Source organism: Pelophylax lessonae, assembly GCF_965119305.1.
Source record: "Pelophylax lessonae genome assembly, chromosome: 10".
NCBI classification, from domain to species: Eukaryota; Metazoa; Chordata; class Amphibia; order Anura; family Ranidae; genus Pelophylax; species Pelophylax lessonae.
Window position 1 is genome coordinate 208,598,402 of NC_138777.1, and position 21,351 is coordinate 208,619,752.

The window sequence follows — 21,351 nt, forward strand, 5'->3', positions numbered from 1 at the left end:
ACATTTATTACATTTTTGCGAAAGGTGGATTGTGTCCTTGAAAAAAATAATTTAGTTCTGCTTTGCGTATAGATTGCCATTTGCTGTTTGTGTAGAAAAATGCAAAGAAAGAACAAAGTACTGCAGGAGAGCAGGCATTTATCATTAGATGACCTATTGAACAAGAGCTGGTGATAGCACAATAATTCTGCCTCATCAAGTGAAACCTCAATCCCTCTCCTGACTATCTGCAACAGGACGGAGCATGATGTATTTCACTACCTTACTCAATATGAGTTGGGGGGGAAGGGGGTCTGGCTCTCATGGAATGGATATCCTTTTCTTGTTAATTGATTCTCAAAATGAGAGAGCATTTAATCTGCATGGCTCTGTTTATCATACAAGGTATTTTTGTTTGGTTTGTGGTTGGAAGTTTTGTGAGATGAGATCAGACTGTCTTCACAGGACCAAAAGGAAACAAACACAAGGACAAGCGGATGCTAATAATGACAAAGGTTACCTGGCCGTCCTGACCCACGTGGACTTGATGAATCTGCAGGTTGCCCTACAAAACAATGCAAAAAGAGCTGTTAATAGGGAAATTAACAAGCTGCACAGTGACATTTATTCAGAAAGTTCTTTTCAGAGCCGACTTTGTTAGCTTACACTAGGAAGTCTATTAACCCAGAGAATCATTCACAAATCTACCATTTGCTGGCAATAAAGAAGGCCCTTGTGTATGCCTGTGTTTAAAAGGCCTAACCACAGCCAATACTCACAAGGTTTGTAAATCCTCTACGTCTAAGTGCTCTATTTTGTAAAATCTTCTTCACCATCTGGGGAGATTATGTGATTTTAACCAATAGACTGAATGCATTTTAATGTCATCTCTTCCTTAAAGAGATATTACTGCATTGAGAGGTCAATGGCATTCTGAATTTTCAGCTTATTGATATCTCCAAAATGTTGGTATTGAGCTTTGTTATGCTGAAGTAGTTTGTGTTTCTGCCCCCCCCCCCCCCCAATGGTGATATTTCCCTACAGTAGTTTGTGTCTCTGCCCCTCCCACAATGGTGAGATTTCCTGCAGGAGTTTGTGTGTCTGCCCCTACAGTAGTTTGTGTCTCTGCTCCTCCCACAATGGTGAGATTTCCCTGCAGTAATTTGTGTCTCTGCCCTTCCCACAATAGTGAGATTTCCCTGCAGTAGTTTATGTCTTTCCTGCTGCCAAAATGGTGAGATTTCCTGCATTAGTTTGTGTCTCTGCCCTTCTCACAATGGTGAGGTTTCCTGCAGTAGTTTGCATCACTGCCCCTCCTACAATGGTGAGATTTCCTGCAGTAGTTTGTGTCTCTGCCCCTCCTACAATGGTGAGATTTCCCTTCAGTACTTTGTGTCTCTTCCCCTTCCCAAATGGTGAAATTCTCCAACAGTAGTATGTCTCTGCTCCTCCCCCAATGGTGAGATTTCCCTGCAGTAGTTTGTGTGTCTGCCCCTACCACAATGGTGAGATTTCCAAGTATTAGTTTGTGCCCTCAAAGGAGTGAAGTTGATCTTTAAAGTGATTGTAAAATCTTTTTTTTTCCCTATAAAAATATCAAACACGTGCAGGGGATTTGCACAGAGCAACCCAGATCCTCCTCTTCTTGGGTCCCTCTTCTGTGATCCTGGCCCCTCCCTTCTGTTCAGTGCCCCCACAGCAAGCAGGTTGCTATGGGGTTACCCAAGTCGAGTCACAGCTCCCTGTGTCTATTCAGACATGGCACTCCGACCCTGCCCCCCTCTCTCTCTCCTGATTGGCTAGCTGACTGATTGACAGCTGCAGCAGCCAATGGCGCTCCTGCTGTGTCTCAGCCAATCAGGAGGGAGAATCTGGGAAGGCTGAGACATTCGTGGACATCGCTGGACAGAAAGGGACCTCAGGTAAGTGTTAGGGAAGCTGCTGCACACAGAAGGCTTTTTATCTTAAAGCATAGAATGCATTAAGATAAAAAAACCTTCTGACTTTACAACCCCTTTAAGGCTCCATTTACACTTGTGTGATTCCAAAGTTGTGCCGACTTTGGAGTGCAACTTTGGATGGGTGCAACTTGGATATGACTCTGGCTTTGACCAGTGATCGACGACTGTTGCACCATATAACATTCAGGTACGACTTCAACTTTTGAGAGTTAACATTGAAGTCTATGGGGAGGGGAGGGCATAGCAGCTGCACCAACTCTATTGCTGTAGATGCTGAGACCTGAAGGATCAGCATCAGGCTCCCTGAAATAAATCAATAGCTGTCTTCCCAGAGTGCAATAAAACTGCTCTATTATTTTACATCTGCTCAGATGTAAATAATAGAGATAAGCCCAGGAGATGTCATGCACCCCCTTGTACAGATCTCATAGGGTTAATATGTAATGTGTGCCTCATCTGTACAGCAACACAGCCCGGAAGTGCAGTGCAGTGAGCTCCAATAAAATGCAGACGTGCTGTATGTTACCACAGTGCACAGGTAGGTACCACATTTCACAACACAGCAATGCAATATACTGAGTTGCTGTGCGGTAAAATAAATGAAGTTATACTTTGCACATTTCAAATAAAGTTAATAGAAAAGAAAGAAAAGGAATCTGTGTGGTGCAATGAGAGACATATGGCACTGCCCCTTTACCATGGCTCACACTGATCTCCAGGCATACACAAAAAAAATACTTGAGGTCATTGTAGCCGTATTAGTGCACTTGCGACAGAGACAATTGAGTACTGTCCGTGATACTTTTTTTCATTTGCACTAACATACAATTTTTCAGGACAAGCTTTCGGGGTATGTCCCCTTCTTCAAGATCCAAGCAGTACTCAGTGCAAATAAAAAAAGTATCACGAACATACAATTTTTCAGGACAAGCTTTCGGGGATATGTCCCCTTCTTCAAGATCCAAGCAGTAATCAAAACAAAATACATATACTGTATGTGAGCTGTTTAACATTTCAAAAGATTTGTATTTCTGTCTATGAGTCCTGAAATATATACAGCTCTGCCACACAGCCCTGGCAAGCGAGGGAACCTGATCATTCTCTGCTGCAGTTTAAAGTGGTTCTAAAGTCTACATTTTCTCTGTAGAAAATTCAATTTCTGTGCATTGAGGTAAAAAAAAAAAATGCCCCACTACTAGTTCTACCCACCCCAATCTATAAAAGACCTGACTCTTGCTACTGCTCCAGCGTGGTCTCTCTCGGCTGCAGTACCGTTCCTCGCACTTCCTGGTCTCACGGGAGACACTGAGGGCAGCAGGAGCCATAGGTTGCTGTTAAACTTTTGTGAGGATGCAGGGGGAGTGGCTTACCAGTACTGTGGGTGTCTACGGACGCACGCAGCCCAACTGGGGAGCACAGGTGCACCTGGCTTGCTGAGGAGGCACCCGGAGGACGGAGAAGTGGACAACGCACCCGCAGGGGACTGCCAAAGAGGAGGTAAGGGACTTTTCTGTGCAATATCATTGCACAGAGCAGGCAAGTATAACATATTTTTTATTTTAACAACATAAAAATAAAAAATTAGCCTTTAGCCCCGGTTCACACTGAGGCGACCTGTGAGGCGACCTGGTTGCCTCACAGGTCGCCGCAGGACGCCTCCCATAGGGAAGCTGCAGACCCATTCTAATAGGAGCGACACAAGTCGCTCCGACTTAGAAAAAGGGTCCGGAGCTTCTTTGGGGCGACCAGGAGGCGACCGCCATAGACTTCAATGTTATGAAGTTCGTGGCGGCCGCTCCGAGGTCGCGGCGCGCTGCTCGCACCGCGATCTCGGAGGTCGCCCCGGGAAGTAGCGTCGCGTGTATGTGAACCGGCGCTTATTATCACTTTAACTTAAATTTAAAGGTGACCTCACTTGTCTGCAATGTGACTAGCCAGTGCAGGAGAAACAACAGACTGATAAGCTCAGCTCTCTCCTCCTATCAGCATTCTACTTGTACTGCAGCACACCCAATGGCTCTATATGCATCTTCCTCTAATCTCTACTGTATATACTTCCAGGAGGCTGATCCCAGGTTGAATTTGGGCACGTACACAGCCTGCATTTAAAGAATTTCAATGATTACAGAGCTGCATTAATATGTGCTTTTTTTATCTATCTGGAGTTGGAGTTCAGCTTTAATATAGGAGTTCAATCATTCTAGAAGATTGATAAAACTCAAACGAATATTGAAATGTAATAAACCTGTTGCTTTGTACACTCACTCCATAATTCTCTCTTCATTTCACAGGAGCCATACAAACATTTGCAGAGCGGCTCAGGAGTTCACTGCCAACTAACTATACACACACCGGTACTAAAGAAAATGCTTGTCTCTGTAACACCTTCAGCCATATTATCCTCACATTGCAAATTCAATTGTAAAAATCCAGTTTACTGAGGAAAAAATCCTACAAATCCAAGTCCATGGCTTTTCTGGAAACTCATAACTGACAAAAACTTGCAAACTGCAATCTCGGCTGAGATATGAAACAGGTCTTTAAAAACCACAAGGGCTAAAATATTTGATTTTCCTGTAATGTCATCGGTTTTCACCCAGTGTCAGGAACACAAATACGTTCTGATGGTTGCGGCAGTGTTCTTGGTATGTAGCTGTGATCACAATGGAAGGCCAGGAGCCAACCGCATGCCAATCAAAGCCAGAAAAAAAAAAATGGTGGCATTTATTGGGTTAGCTCATAAAAAACCAGTGCGGGCTGAAAACTCAGCAATTTATGTGCTTTACTAAAGAAATATGTAATATTTATATAAAAAAGCAGAAACCGTGAAATAACGAAGAATGCATAATACACAGCACAGGTTTTATAAATGCCCCCTTAGTGAGTATTTAATTCCACTGCAGTACATTATCATTGCCAGATGTTTTTAAAAAACAACCCAACAATACCTCCAAACTACCTAAAATAGCTTGGTGATATGAAGGGTTTGAAAAGCTCAAGATAAAAGCAGGTTTTTATTTGTATTTCAAGAAGTACATTTAATAAATAACTGGCTTAAAGCCCAACTCTTGGCACAATAAATTTATCAGGGTTAGGCAATTAAACTTTGCTTCAAAAGTAACCTCCCGCCATGCAGGCTTTATTCTACATCTATCAACTCTGCACCTTCACATGCAAGGATTAGTAGAGTGATTCCTGGCCGTTCAGACGCAAGTGCTGCCAGTCTACAAGACCCCCACTACTCTCAGGCCATATACAGAACAAAACCTGATGCTATGTATGAGATGTGACAATTTAATTCCTGGAATACCCAATGACCATGACAGGGCTCTTGAACATAATGCGTTAACCAGTTCTGGACCGGAAGGATTTGCCCCCATGTGACCAGGCCATTTTTTACAATTCGGCGCGGCGTTACTTTAATGGACGATTGCGCTGTCGTGCGACTCTGTACCCAAATAAAATTGATGTCCTTTTTCCCCCCACAAATAGAGCCTTCTTTTGATGGTATTTGATCACAAGTGCAATTTTTCCTTTTCTGCGTTACAAAAAAAAAAATAGTAACAATTCTAAAAAAAAAAACAATATTTTTCACTTTCTGCTATATAACATTCCCCCCAAAAAAAGAAATCAATTTTGTTTCATCCTTTTAGGCCAATTTGTATTCTGCTACATATGTTTGGTAAAAAAAAAATCCCAATAAGCGTATTTTGATTGGTTTGCACAAAAGTTATCGTGTTTACAAACTAGGGAAAAGATTTATGTCATTTTTATTTATTTTTGTCCTTTTACTAGTAATAGTGGTGATCTGCGATTTTTAGTGGGACTGCGGCGGACAGATCGGACCCCTACCTGACATTTTTGATACTTTTGGGGGGAGCAGTGACATTACTACAGTAATCAGTGCTAAAAATATGCACTGTTACTGTAATATTGACACTGGCAGGGAAGGGGTTATTCTAGGGGTGATCAAAGGAATAATTGACAGCCTAGGGGAGAGTTTTCTAACTGTGGAGGGAGAGACCTGTGTTCTTACAGAGAAGGATCACAGGCGCTCTGTGTTCATTTAAGAGAGAACAACAGTAAGTGGTGTTTACAACAGCTGACCGGTGTTCTCTCTCAGCGGGGAGTGATCATCGGTGCCGCCGGTCCCGTGGATGTGGCGGGTGGTCGGCAAGTGGCTAAAGGAATTGTAAAGTCAAGAAGATTTTTGTTATCTTAATGCATTTAATGCATTAAGATAAAAAGCCTTCTGTGTGTAGCAACCTCCCCAGCACCTCTAATACCTGCCTGTGCCCCCTCTCTGTTCTCGAGTCCCTCGGCCGCCCTGAGACTCTACGCCCTGATTGGCTGAGATACGGCCGCGGTTCCATTGGCTCCAGCGGCTGTCAATCAAAGTCAGTGAGCCAATCAGGAGAGAGAGGGGGTGTGGCCGAACGGCAGCTCTGTGTCTGAATGGACACACGGAGCTGCAGATCGACTCAGGTGCCCCTATAGTAAGCTGCTTGCTGTGGGGGCGCTCGATATGAGGGAGGGGCCAGGAGCAGGAATGAGGGACCCAAGAAGAGGAGGATCTGTGCTGCTCTGTGCAAAACCAACTGAACAGAGCAGGTAACTAGAATATGTTTGTTATTTAAATAAAAAATATAAAAAAAACGAGACTTTACAATCACTTTAAGTGTTCATGAGTTCCTGGCTCAGAAATCCCTTTTGACCAACTTCCTTATTCTCCCGACTTAGCGCCATGCGATTTTTGGCTGTTTCCAAAATTAAAAAATGCCTTAAAAGGACACAAAATTGATGACATTACGGGCATCCAGCGCACCACAACAAAGATAGTGCGCAGCATTCCAGAAAATTAATTCCAGGAATGGCGTAGGCAGTTCAAAGCGCAGTTCCACCCGTTTTTGTGTTTATTAAAAATCAGCCGCTACAAAAAGTGTAGCTGCTGACTTTTATTAAACACACACTCACCTGTCCCACGGTCTAGGGATGCAGCCAGCGGGAGCCTCAGTTCTCTCCCTCTTCTCCCAGCGGCGCCAGGGAGCTTGCAGCTTCACAGCCGGGTGCACACTGCGGGAGCCGCGCTGCACATCCTAAGTGGACGGGCAACCTTCTAGAACCTGTGACGTGTCCCAGAAGATTGCAGGGAGGGAGGGGGGGAGGAGAACTTCTGCTTGAGTTGCCTATGCAGCCCGAGCGGAAGTGGGAGCTGGTACCTATCAAATCTAGGTACTGCTTCCCCCCAAAAAATCTACATGCCAAATGTGGTATGTCAGGAGGCCTTAAAGCAGAAGTTCAATTTTTGGGTCGACCTGATACCGCGGACCTGATGTCCAACGGCAACCGCCAATTGTTCGTTACTACAGTATCTCACAAAAGTGAGTACACCCCTCACATTTTTGAAAATATTTTATTATATCTTTTCATGTGACACAGTGTGCAGTTTTGCTGTCCCCTCAAAATAACTCAACACACAGCCATTAATGTCTAAACCGCTGGCAAGAAAAGTGAGTACACCCCTAAGTGCAAATGTCCAAATTGGGCCCAAAGTGTCAATATTTTGTGTGGCCACCATTATTTTTCAGCACTGCCTTAACCCTCTTGAGCATGGAGTTCATCAGAGCTTCACAGGTTGCCACTGGAGTCCTCTTCCACTCTGGTGGAATGTTAGAGACCTTGCGCTCATCCACCTTCCATTTGAGGATGCCCCACAGATGCTCAATAGGGTTTAGGTCTGGAGACATGCTTTGCCAGTCCATCACCTTTACCCTCAGCTTCTTTAGCAAGGCAGTGGTCGTCTTGGAGGTGTGTTTGGGGTCCTTATGTTGGAATACTGCCCTGCGGCCCAGTCTCTGAATGGAGAAAATCATGCTCTGCTTCAGTATGTCACAGTACATGTTGGCATTCATGGTTCCCTCAATGAACTTTAGCTCCCCAGAGCCGGAAGCACTCATGCAGCCCCAGACCATGACATTCCCACCACTATGCTTGACTGTAGGCAAGACACACTTGTCTTTGTACTCCTCACCTGGTTGCCACCACACACGCTTGACACCATCTGAACCCAATAGGTTTATCTTGGTCTCATCAGACCACAGGACATGGTTCCAGTAATCCATGTCCTTAGTCTGCTTGTCTGCAGCAAACTTTTTGCAGGATTTCTTGTGCATCATCTTCCTTTTAGGACGACAGCCATGCAGACCAATTTGATGCAGTGTGCAGCATATGGTCTAAGCACTGATAGGCTGACCCCCCACCCCTTCAATCTCTGCAGCAATGCTGGCAGCACTGATACGTCTATTTCCCAAAGACAACCTCCGGATATGACGCTGAGCCCGTGCACTCAACCCCCTTGGTCGACTATGGCGAGGCCTGTTCTGAGTGGAACCTGTCCTGTGCTGCAGCTCAGTTTCGGGGTCTTGGCAATCTTCTTTTGGCCTAGGCCATCTTTATATAGAGCAACAATTCTTTTTTCAGATCCTCAGAGAGTTCTTTGCCATAAGGTGCAATGTTGAACTTCCAGTGACCAGTATGAGAGAGTGAGAGCGATAACACCAAATTTAACACACCTGCTCCCCCATTCACACCTGAGACCTTGTAACACTAACGAGTCACATGACACAGGGGAGGGAAAATGGCTAATTGGGCCTAATTTGAACATTTTCATTTAGGTGTGTACTCCCTTTTGTTGCCAGCGGATTAGACATTAATGGCTGTGTCCCGCCAGCCCCTCCTACCTGTTTCTTTGACCTTCCGCGTTGCGGATGCGGTGGCCCATTTACCGTGGGGTGGATTGGCGTCTTCCACCATTGGATCTGGGTTTTTTTCTTCGCATCCACCCCATGGAAACTCTTTGAGACATTATTATATATTAATGGCTGTGTGTTGAGTTATTTTGAGAGGACAGCAAATTTACACTGTTATACAAGCTGTACACTCACTACTTTACATTGTAGCAAAGTGTCATTTCTTCAGTGTTATCACATGAAAAGATATAATAAAATATTTACAAAAATGTGAGGGGTGTACATATGGGCTGGCAAGGTGCCTCTCCTGCGCTGGACTAAGTACAAGCACTCCCGAGTTAGGGGCGCGCAGGTGCGCCGCTCGCAGCCCCCTTAGCGGGTACCGCGGACCTGATGTCCAACGGCAACCGCCAATTGTTCGTTACACAGGCAGAACGGTAGTCGTTCTGATGTTCTGTCAGCAGGGAAGGCATTAATCCTCTGTTCCTGCACAGCAGGGACACAGATCTATGCCTTTCTATAGTAAAAGCACATCCAACAGTTTAGTAAAACACCAGCTAGGAACACATTTAACCCTTTGATCGACACTGATGTTAATAACCCCTTCCCAGCCAGTGTCATTAGTACAGTGACAGTGCATATTTTTTTATAGCACTGATCGCTGTAATAGTGTCACTGGTCCCCAAAAAGTGTCAAAAGTGTGAGTTAGTGTCCCGACTTTCTGCTGCAATATCGCAGTCCAGCTATAAGTCGCTGATCGCCACCACTAGTAAAAATAAAATAAAAAATTAAAAAGGTCATAAAAATATCCCATAGTTTTTAGACGCTATAACTTTTGCGCAAACCAATCAATATGCGCTTATTGGGATTATTTTTTTACCAAAAATATGTAGCAGAATACATATTGGCCTAAATTAATGAAGACTTTTTTTTATTGAATATGTTTTATAGCAGAAAGTAAAAAATATTGTTATTATTTTCAAAATGGTCTGTCTTTTTTTGTACATAGCACAAAAAATAAAAGCTGCAGAGGTGATCAAATACCACCAAAAGAAAGCTCTATTTGTAGGAATAAAAGGACATACATTTTATTTGGGTACAGTGTCGCACTACCGCGCAACTTTCAGTTAAAGTAATGCATTGCGTTACGCAGACAATGGCCTGATCATAAAGGGGGGTATATTATTCCGGAACTGAAGAGGTTATGGAGGGACGGATGCAAATGTGGACAGAGTGCAAATCCTCGTACGCGCATGCGGGTGTGTTTTTGTGATCACAAGGGGATAGTTCACTACAAGTTCATAGAACATAGTACAATGGTCAACTAATTATTACTTGGAAATTCTGAAAATGTATGTTCGAAGGAAAAGACCGGAACTCTGGTCTGACAAGTGGATTCTCCAAACAACAATGCTCCTGCACAGACTTTACTTTTTTACAGTCCATTCCGAGGAAAAAATTGTCGCACCTCATACATTGTGAATGGAGGAGAGGTAGGCAGAGACACGAATGCAGTACTATTATTTTTTGGGACCTGCAGTGCGTACACTTGAGTGGCTCCAGGAGTACAGCAGGAGCTCTGTTAATCCCAGTATTACACAAGGAGCAAATTTATCGCTACCCAGTTAGATTGCATACTACTTTTACACAATATCTTATTCCTTCTGGAGGTGCTGTAGCCATCTGGTAATGATACTTCATATCGGATGATCAAGCCTGAACTTTCTTCCATTCTTGACATTATTTGGAGATATTTAGTATGATATTATGTCTGCCAAAGCTCCACAACTTGCCCTTCTCTGAGTGATACTGGGTTCCATAACAGTAAAAAAAAAAATGGGGCTCCTTAGGTTTTTTCCTTATAGTTGCCAGATCAGTTATCCCCAGCCATTGAAAATGCCCTCCATATATGAATGAATAGCTGCAATTCTCAGCTTCTCAAAAGGATGGAAGAATTATCTACACATATTTAAGCTAGATACGATAAATTTTCTTGAACTTGGGGACCTTGGATTCAAATATACAGTTTCCCAGTCATCGTGGAATTGCTTTCACCACTGAAGGCATAACACATTTAAAGCATTAAACCCAAGAGAAAACATTTATTATATTGCAGCATTAAACCCGAGAGCAAACATTTATTATATTGCAGCTTCTTAGATGTGATTGCTGCATTAGCTTGCTTTTTTATGATTCCTTTCTTCTATTTTCATCTTGTGACCCAACCACTAAGTCTGTTGTTTTTCAAAAGAACAAGCTTTCCAGCAGAATGTAGTAGTTTATAGGGATGTGACAAACCATTCAACGGCAGAGGTGCTAACAATGATCAGCTTTTATTCATTTATGTAAAACCTTGATCTCTAAAAGGAAAAAAAAAACAGTTGCTTTAAGTGATTATAAAGCATGAGCTGGAGTTTAGCTTTAAGTAGTTAGTGTATTCAAATCTGCTAGTGCATCTAACACTCCCCTTCCCCCAGACTGACAATGCTGCTGTACAAAGGTTCAAGGAGTACAGAGCATCAAGAGTGGGAGGGGGCATGCTAACACAAGGGGTGTGTTACTGGCCAGATCCCCAGGTAAAAACAGAGGGGGGGGGGGCTACAAATGAAAACAAATGCTGACACCACATCTAATGATTGGTAAGCTGCAAAATAATGGGATTTTGACTTACCATAAAATCCATTTCTCTGATGTTCATTGACTGACACGGCTTCTCATCTTCTTGACTACCTGGGTTATGCTGCCCCCTACAGGAGTAGGACACTAGGCAGAAAAGAACTTGACTACGCCTATGGGGCAATTCCAGGGGGTATATTCCCACTCTCTGCTATAGGTACTCAGTTTTGTAACAAGCAGTGTCAGAAGAAAAAAACCCAAACTCCATAGAGGGGTGGGTGCTGTGTCCATCAATGAACATCAGAGAAATGGATTTTACAGTAAGTCAAAAATCCCATTTCCTCTGTTGTTCATTGACAGACACAGCTCCTCATCTTCTTGATTATGTGGACGTCTCTAAGCAGTGTCAAACATGAGGGGTGGGAACAGCAGGAAAAAAATACTTCCCAAGGCTAAACATAGCCAACCAGGTATCATGGAGCTCCACCATAAAACAACTGGAGCTCACCTGAAAAAAATTAAAACAGCCTTAAAGAGAACCAAGTCCTCTAAACAGCGGCCTCCAAACCCTTGCGGCTGAAGGAAGCATCCGCAGATGCCAACAAATCCACCTTGTAAAACTTTGTGAAAGTGTGCACAGATGACCAGGTAGCTGCCTTGCAAACCTGCATCATTGACGCCTGATGACGGAAGGCCCACGAGGCACTAAGCGCCCGAGCAGAGTGCACCTTAACAGGGAAAGGAGGAACCTGACCCATAATGGAATAAGCCTGAACCACAATATCTGATCCATCTGGAAATGGCCGCAGCAGAAGCAGCCAAGTGAGTCTGACTTTCTAAAAGACCCTGTAGCTACCAGGTACACCCTTATTGCCCGAACCACATCCAGGAAATGCAAATCAGTTTCCTTAGGATGCTTAGGCCTGGGACATTGGGAGGACAACAAGATGTTTTTATTCAAATGAAAATCAGAGACAACCTTTGGAAGTAATGACGGACAATGGACGAGGAACCACCTTATCCCTGTGAACCACCAGGTAAGGCGAACGACATGACTGCGCTGCCAGCTCCGACACCCTGCGCGAGGAAGTAATAGCCACCAAAAATACCACCTTCTGGGACAATGTAAGCATGCGAACCTCCCAAATATTTTCAAAGGGAGGCTTCTGGAGAACTGACAACACCAAATTAAGGTTCCACGGCGGCAATGGAGACCGCACTGGAGGAACCAAGTGTCCTACACCCTGGAGAAAGGTATGCACCAAGGAGAGAAAACCGCCAAAGCCTGGTTTGACCTGGTTGTTACTCAAGGCCAAACGCTGCTCAACCCCCTTATTGGAGGAAGGTCAAGATCCAAGTCACCGAAAAGGAGTGAGGGTGAACCCTGAGGGATTCACACCACGCAATGTACATCTTCCAAGTGCGATGGTAAATCTTCCTAAAAGTAGATTTTCTAGCTTTTACCAGCATAGGAATCATCGAGTCAGACAACCCTCTATCCTTCAGCACCCGGCTTTCAACAGCCAAGCCATCAAAACCAGCGACTGTAAAGCAGGAAGGAAGATTGGCACTTGCGACAACAGATCTTCCCTGAGAGGAAGTCTCCAAGAAGCATCGGCGACCAGCCATACCAGATCAGCTTACAAAGACCAGCAAGGCCAGTCTGGAGCTACTAGGATGACCGGAATCCCTTCTGCCTCGATCCGGTGCAGGAGTCTCAGCAGAAGCTTGACAGGAGGAAAAGCGTAATTCAGATGATACCGACTCCAAGGAGCTACTAATGCATCTGTGGTGTCGGCTAGAGGAGCCGGGACCATGCCACAAACCTCTGCACTTTCCTGTTGAGGCGAGAGGCCAACAGATCCACCTCAGGAGTACCCCACCAGAGACACAACTGATGAAACACCTGCAGATGAAGTGACCATTCCCACTGGTCCAACTCCTGTCGACTGAGGTAATGTGGCTGCCAATTTTCCACCCCTGGAATGTGCATAGCAGAGAGGGCTGGAACGAATCGTTCTGCTCACCATAGAATGCCGGTTACTTCCCAAGCTGCCAGCATACTTCTTATGCCTCCTTGGTGATTGACATATGCCACCGATATCCCCCGCTGACGCAACAATGCTAACACTGGGGGCTAAAACTTTTGTGAAGACCCGATGAGCAGAGGCGAGACCAAAGGATAATGCCACAAACTGATAATGCTCCTTGCCCATGGCAAAGCGAAGGAAGCGCTGGTGACCAACACATATTGGGATGTGTAGGTAGGCATCCTTGATGTCGATGGAGGCGAGGAAATCCCCCTGATGTAAGGACGCCACCACCGTGCAAATGGATTCAAATCGGAACTTCTGTACCCGCACAAAGCAGTTTAGTGCCTTGAGGTCCAGAATTGGACGCACCTTGCCTTCCTTCCTGGGAACTGTAAACAGGTTTTAGTAAAAACCTTAAAAACGTTCAGATTTTGGAACTGGAACAATCACCCCTTGAAGTAACACTGCCCCAAAGAGATCCCCTAAGCAATCTGGGGACAAGCGCAGGTTGGAAGGGAAGAACATCAGGAGGATATGAACGAAACTCGATCTTGTAGCTGGAGCGAGTGACTTTGTGGACCCACTTGTCCTGTGACAGGGAGGTCCACAGATCTGGAAACCCACGAAGACGTCCCCCAACCCCAGATACAGGTGAGGGCGCCCCTTCATACGGAGGAAGCCTTGTCCACAGGTCTGGCAGGACTCGCTCGTGGCTTGCCAGACCAGGTCCTCTTAGAACCCCCGGAGGAGGCTCTGAAGGGCTTAGATCCCTTGTCTTGAGACCCTGAGGGATGAAAAGGCCTCTTTTGAGCTGAAAGGAAAGGCCCCATCTGTGACGGGACTCCTTATCCTTGGAAGCCTGAGGAGGAAGAGTTCCAAACAGGAGATCCCCCCCAATTGAAGATTGGATAAGGCCTTCTTAAAAGCCTGGTCCGCAGACCAGCATTTCAGCCAGATAATGCACCGCAGGACCTCTGCTGAGACAGACAGTCTAGAAATCAAGGGAGCCGCATCCAAAGAGGCGTCACAGACAAACTGTAGCCCTTGGACCAACTGATCCCCCAGCTCCGCAAAAGGCAGGGGGGAGCTGTTCTTCCTCGCGAGGTCCCGGTGTAGAAGTTTTGCCCACTCTGTCATAGCTGGCGACATCAGGGAAATAGTAAATACTGGCCTAAATGCCAAACTAGTCACAGTGAACATATGGCGGGTCAAGGCCTCCGACCTCCCATCAGCCAGATCTGAGAAGACCAGGGGCTCTTCAAACTGGATTACGGTGGCTTTATTCAGCCTGGAAACCGGGGAGTCCACTACAGAAGGAACCGTCCATTTTTTAAGGAGGGAATCCTCATACGGGTACCACATTGCAAAAGCTTAGGGATTGCAAAGTTGCGTTTCAGGTAACCGAACTGTTTTGTGAAGGACCTGTGGGTGCAAAGGTGACCCACGCCTCTTTAAGGTTTCCCGCACTGATACAATCAGCGCATCCACTAGAAACTTTTAAAAGACAGCTAGAGGAGAAGAGGAATCATCCTCACTATCTGAGCACACAAAATGCATGGACGCAGATCCCAAAGGGTAACTCACATTTGCAGCGGCCAAATCAGATTCTGGATTTGATGAGACAGAGGCAGCAGATAAAGGCGGGGGACGTTTTTTTGTTAGTCAGTTTGCCAAGGATCAAATCTACCTTGGACACCAAGGACTCCAGGACCGCCGTCAGTGCAGTCAGTTTTTGGGACCCGGAGGGCCCGACAGCCTCTGAGAGGGGATACGGTGGTGAAATATGCTCCAGGGACTCCTGTAGAACACTGCAAGGGACAACCCACTGCGCTGGCGGCACCACAATGTCCAGCACAGAGCACTAAGGCTGCAACAGCAGAGTGAGGGAGAGAGAACACCACAAACAGACTCACCACTACCAGTCAGATACTCACAGTTCCTAACTAACTGCACGCCATGCAGCGATTAGGAAGAGGAATATCCAGGGATCAACACTAGAGGCCGAGGAAGGGCTCCTATCGCCGAATCACCGCCCATCCAGCTCCAAAAAAATGGCGGCCACTATTTTCAATGGGAAACCACAAGAAAATGGCCCCGAGGCTACGCAAACATGGCCGCTGATTTGCAGCATAAAAGGCTACAAGAAAATGGCGGCCCCGCACGGCACAACGCCGCCCCAGGGGTGGACCGCAGAAACTCAAACGATTGCAACAGGGAGCGGGGCCCTGGCAGGCACCCCCACCAAGCCCATCCCCCTCCCAAGGTTCAATCATTCGGTCGCCGGCAGCGCGCTCCCCCCACCCCCCACTCCCATCGCCAGCTCAACACCCCAGGCCAACATAAAAAGATATGTCCACCCCGGGGTGTGGGCACATGGGGGGCAAAGGCCTGCAGAAGACCACGATAAAGGGGGGAACGCTGACTAGGAGGGAGGGGAGCCCAAGGGTCCAACAATTCCATGCGCAATTTTAAACCGTAACATGTTAGGTATCTATTTACTCCGCGTGACATCATCTTTCACAGTATACAAAAAAATTGGGCTAACTTTACCGTTTCGTTTTTAAATTCAGGAAAATGTATCTTTTTTCCACAAAATTGCATTTGAAAAACTGTTGCGCAAATACTGTGTGACATAAAATATTGTAACAACTGCCATTTTATTCTCTAGTTGTTGATAAAAAATATATATAATATTTCGGGGTTATAAGTAATTTTCTAGAAAAAAAATACTGATTTTACCTTGTAAACAACATGTGTCAGAAATAGGATTGGTCCTTAAAGCGGAGTTCCAGCCATTTACTCACCTGTCCAACGGTCCAGCGATGCGGCCGCCCGAAGCCTCGATCCTCTCCCTCGGCGCCGGCATCACTGCTGTGGGCACCCGGCTGTTACAGTTTGCGGCTTCACAGCCGGGTACCCACTGCGCATGCGCGAGTCGCGCTGCGCGCCGTGATTGGCCGGCAATCTTCTGGGACCTCTGACGTGTCCCAGAAGATTGCAGGGAGGGAGGGGGAGAGGAGAACTTCCGCTCAGGGCGCCGCGGCGCTCCGAGCGGAAGTGGGAGCGGGTACCTGTCAAAACTAGGTACCTGCTCCCCCCCCCAAAAAAATGACATGCCAAATGTGGCATGTCGGGGGGTCAGGACTCCCTAAAGCGGAAGTTCCACGTTTGGGTGGAACTCGGCTTTAATTGGTTTAAGGAAGTTGAAAAATAACAAACCTACAGGCTGATCAACAGGTGAAATAAAAGATTTTAAAAAGAACACTAATGCAGACACCACATCTAAGAAATGGAAAGCTGGAATATGTTAAATGTTTGTTTTTGGGTTTTATACCACCTTAATTTTTTTCAGGGATTCAATCAAGATATATGATATTTCTGTTGTAATAAAGTATGTAAGTACACCATAACTGACATGTAGTGCAGTCAAATTGATTATAACCTCAAGAGAACAAATATGAAGGATTACCTCGCTGTCTTGGGTGATTTGCACCTGCTCTCCCTGAGGTACTTGTGCAATATGCAGGTGTCCCTGTAAGAGACAGAAAGAAAATGGCAGTTAATAAGGGATTCCTGCCCTCTGCAAGGGATAAACTTCCTCAGAAGCTCGGTTAAAGAGGGTGGGAGGCCAGAAACAAAATTAAGGGTAGCATCAATGCCTGGCAAAGTCAACTTGATCCTTGCTGCCTCCTGTATCATATACCACAACATGCCCAAAGATGCTTACCAAACAGGAAAAGTGACTGCTATTGGACAACAGATTGGTCAGTTAGTGGCAAGCACTAAGTGAACCCGTGGCTAGGTTATGTACTTTAAAATATTTACATAGTTTTAACAAGCAGTTTATGAACTTCAGAACAATCTCTCAGTGACTTCTGTAGCTGCAGGTACTGTGGGGCAATTCATCATCAAAAGTTCACAGAACTCTGATGAGGTTGTTATTGGATTATTAGCAGCTTTAACTCTTTTTTACCAGCAGTGATTTGGCAGCCTTTTAATATAAACAAAGATCAGGAGTACTTTGTTTACATAATAAAGCCCTAAGGCTTATCATACCCAAAGTAGCTCTGTTATAAACTTTGAGAATGAACTTCTCTATGGTACCTGCAACTACAAATCTCAGTGAGGGCTTAAAGCTAATTTACTGCTTCCTAAAAACATAGAAATACTTTAACACCCGTGGCTCAAGCCCAGATCCCTTTAGGCAGGCACCACTATAACATACAACCTTCTTTATTATCACAGCAATCAGTTACATACAATTGAAAAAAAATAGCAGCACTTTATAAAGTGCACAGAACACTCAGAAATGGTTCCTGACACTAGAAGAGCTTACAATCCAATGTCTTCAAACACAGAAGCACCAATATGATGGTAACAGATTAAGCAACAAGCATGTTTTTGGATTGTGGGAGGAACCCTGTGCAATGTTCCTGGTAGGAAATGAATCTAGAACCCCTGCTATTCACCATGCTGGATTCCTAACCATCAGAAAAAAAATCTCATTTTCTCACTGACCATATTATGGGAAGAATAAAACGTCTGTATGGAGAGCAGATTAAAGATGCACAATTTGGAATTCAGTCAAAAAGTCTTCTAGTTTTTTTTTTCTTTTACAGGGAGAACAATTGCCTGTAACTTTCAAAGAAACACAGCTCCCTCTATATCAAACAGCTTCATTTCCTTTGGAAGGAAGTGATCCTATTCATAAGAGGCAAAACAAAACAGATTGAACTTATCAAACTGACAATAGGAACTCCGAGGAAAACTTCCAGCCCAAACTCCATTCAGACTTGATAAGAGACACTTTGCCTTCCGTTTGCTGGAGGCCTGGGGGAGATTGGCACAATTTAACCCTGACGGTCCAGCATTCAGTTTCTTGCTATACCTACATTTTTTTTAAAGTGTTTACCTGGGCAAAATGTAAAAAAATACATATGCAATACATTACACCAATACATGCACATTTGCTCATTTCATCCCTTTAAAAAGGCTGCATGTACAGTAACATACCCGGTAATCCTGCTAGAATTCTATTGCATTCCCTAATTCCTGGTTAAGCTGACAACGCTGCCTCTGCTGCACTAAAATCAGCCTTTCCTGTTCAACTAAATAATTTCACATATATTTCACTATTTCATCCCTCCACCCTTTGTCCCTCTCCACACGAGTACATTGTTTTCTTTCTAAGCAAAAATTGCTGCTGCCTTTACCCTCAAGGGCCTGCTCACACACTGTGTGTAGGAAGGTCTCTCAAAAGATGTTGTTCTAGAATCTAGGGGATGTGACTATGTCAACCAAAACGGAGTTCACTGCAGCTACCCTGCAAAATGTTTGGTGATGAGATCACAAGAAGTAAGAAAACTTAAGAAAGTTCTAAAGTCAACTGCACCAATTGAAGGGTAGATCATGACCCTGCCATGCTGCCCCTCTATCAGAAGTGGTTGCTGCCTCTCAGACCTCAGGCTGGAGTGGCAATAGGCACTGCAGTACAGAGGGAGATCAAAGGCTTCTCTTTTTTCTTTTTCCAAAAAAAAGGCTTCTCTAAGCTCTGACATATATGACACTGCAAACGGGAGGTCTGGGAGGGCTCCCCTCATTCTGCTGGGTCCCCCTGAATCTGTGTAGAGGGGGAAATGTATGCTGTGGGTGATTGTGGCTTAGTGGTGCAGATGTTCGTACTGAAAGGTTGGTATTTTTGCATTAGGGGGTTAGTTACTCCTGACCTTTGCGCTCTGCCTTACTAACTCCTGCACTCTGCGTTGCTTAATCCTGACCCCCCTGTGCTCTGCGGTATATACTACTGACCTCGCCACGGTTACATATTACTGACTTCTGAACCCAGTGTTACTTACCTCTGAACTCTGTGTAACTTACTACTGAACTCTGCACTCTGAAGGCAGACGTACAGTTACAACACAAAAGTAATTAGAGGGCCCTGCTGGTTAGAGTTTACAATCTACAAAGAAGGGTCAAGCGATACAAAAGGTAATAACTGTGGGGCCAAGCTAATGGAGAAAATAAAAGTTCAGTTGTTAGGTGAAGGCAGGAGAGGATTCTCTACAGAAATGGGTTTTTAGGGATCACCTAAAGGTGGAAAGAGTAGGAGATAGTTGGACATATTGGGGTACGGAGATCCAGAGGATAGAGAGGCTCTGGAGAAGTCCTGGAGGTGAGCATGGGAGAGGGGGTGATGAGGGAATTAGAGAGCAAGAGGTCATGGTTGTCATTTTGAGACAAGGTAAATAATAGGTGGGAACAGAGTTGTGGATGACTTTGTAGGCTGTTAGTATTTTGAATTTTTTTGGTTGGGTAAGCGGAAGTCAATGAAGGAGTTGGCAATGATTGGTTGGTAAGGTGAATGAGTCTCGTATCAGCATTCATTTGCTCTACAAATTTAAACACACTCCCTGCTGTTTAAACCTTTCACGACAACGTAATGCAAATATGTGACCTTCTGCTTCAAGGGGTTGTATCGAAGTGATGCCTGGTACTGTTTTTTTAGAGCCGACGGTCAGCTTTCTTGTAATAACAACCGATGCAGCTTAACAGCCGCTCCGCTGTTATTACAAGCAGCGTCCCACCAGGAGGCCCAACTGACCAGCTGGCACATCCGCCGGCTGGCTGGAGACTGGAACAAAGCCGGAATCGGCTTTGATCTGGTCTTGAATCTAGTAACCCAGAAACTATGTCAGATTTTAAAGGTGCCAGATTTAAAAAAAATGTCAGTATTCAAAACAGCCAAATTTGACATTTGAATGCTTTTAAGTGCAAAGGAGGGATTTGGGGTGTCATAGACCCCAGGTCCCTCCAAAAGAATACACTTGACTATTGCTGTCACAATGAATGTTTACATTCCTTTTAATAACAATAAAAGTGATAAAAAAATAAAAAAATGAATGGGACAGTGTAAAAAAACAAATAAGAATATAAAAAAAATTAGAGCGCCCCATACCTCTGTGCTCACGCGCAGAAGCGAACGCATACGTTAGTCGCGCCCGCAAATGTAAACAGTGTTCAAACCATAGATGTGAGGTATTGCTGCAATTGTTACAGCAAGAGCAATAATTCTAGCACTAGACCCCCTCTGTAACTCTAAACTGGTAACCGTTAAAAAATTTTAACCATTGTTTGTCACCATTCGAATGTGCGCAAATTTAAAGCATGATATGCTAGTTTACTCGGCATAACATCATCTTTCACATTATACAAAAAATTGGGCTAAATTTACTGTTTTGTTTTTTTAATTAATGAAAGTGTATTTTTCCCAAAATAATTGTGTTTGAAAGACCGCTACCCGAATACATAAATGACATAAAATATTGCAACGACCGCCATTTTATTCTCTAGGGTCTCTGCTAAAAATATATATATATAATGTTTTGAGGGTTCTAAGTAATTTTCTGCCAAAAAATACTGATTTTAACCTAAATCAATATTTTTAACTTAACTTTTAAACTTAACTTTTACATTTTAAGCAACAACTGTCAGAAAAAAAGCTTAGTCTGCAAGGGGCGAAAATCTATGTCTACCAGCCGCTGTTTGTAAAGGATGCTGGTAGACAAATGGTTAAACCTTCTTTACTTTTTTTTAGGCCTCATAATATACACTGGACGTTTTTACAGCTGCTCCTAGGGTTGTCAGGCGTTTTTTTGTTGTCTGCCTGTAAACTCCCCTGCATGTTATCCAGTGTGTCCAGGAGCAGTAAAGTTTGGGCAGGAAATACGACGCTACTAAAAGCTGCTAAGCACCCCTGAATGCTAGACGCGTTTAGCTCTTGAGCATCAATTCATTTCAATGGCCAGAATAAATTACATATTCTGGGCAATTAAATAAATTCAAGGATAAGTTTACCTTTTGTAACATGGTACACTCCGCCGGTCACATCACTCATTCACAGTCCTCTGCCTTTGCAGCTGTCAGCATGCATTGAATCTTCCTGTCAGAGTGTATCTGCTTAGGTGTACACAGATACACTCCCAGGTCTGCAGGAGACCTACATGGCAACAGCTA

General features: G+C 44.5%; 1 protein-coding gene across 2 annotated transcripts in view; it reads right to left on the reverse strand.

Moving 5' to 3' along the window:
- The window catches only part of BANP (BTG3 associated nuclear protein), a 645,526-nt gene that overhangs the window by 175,751 nt on the left and 448,424 nt on the right, over positions 1–21,351 (reverse strand). For both annotated transcript variants that reach the window (XM_082269667.1, XM_082269666.1), the window contains 2 exons: positions 16,808–16,870; positions 500–544 (listed from right to left, as the gene is read on the reverse strand). In XM_082269667.1, the coding sequence (XP_082125793.1) occupies positions 500–544; positions 16,808–16,870 (108 nt within the window). The remainder of the gene's footprint in view (positions 1–499; positions 545–16,807; positions 16,871–21,351) is intronic.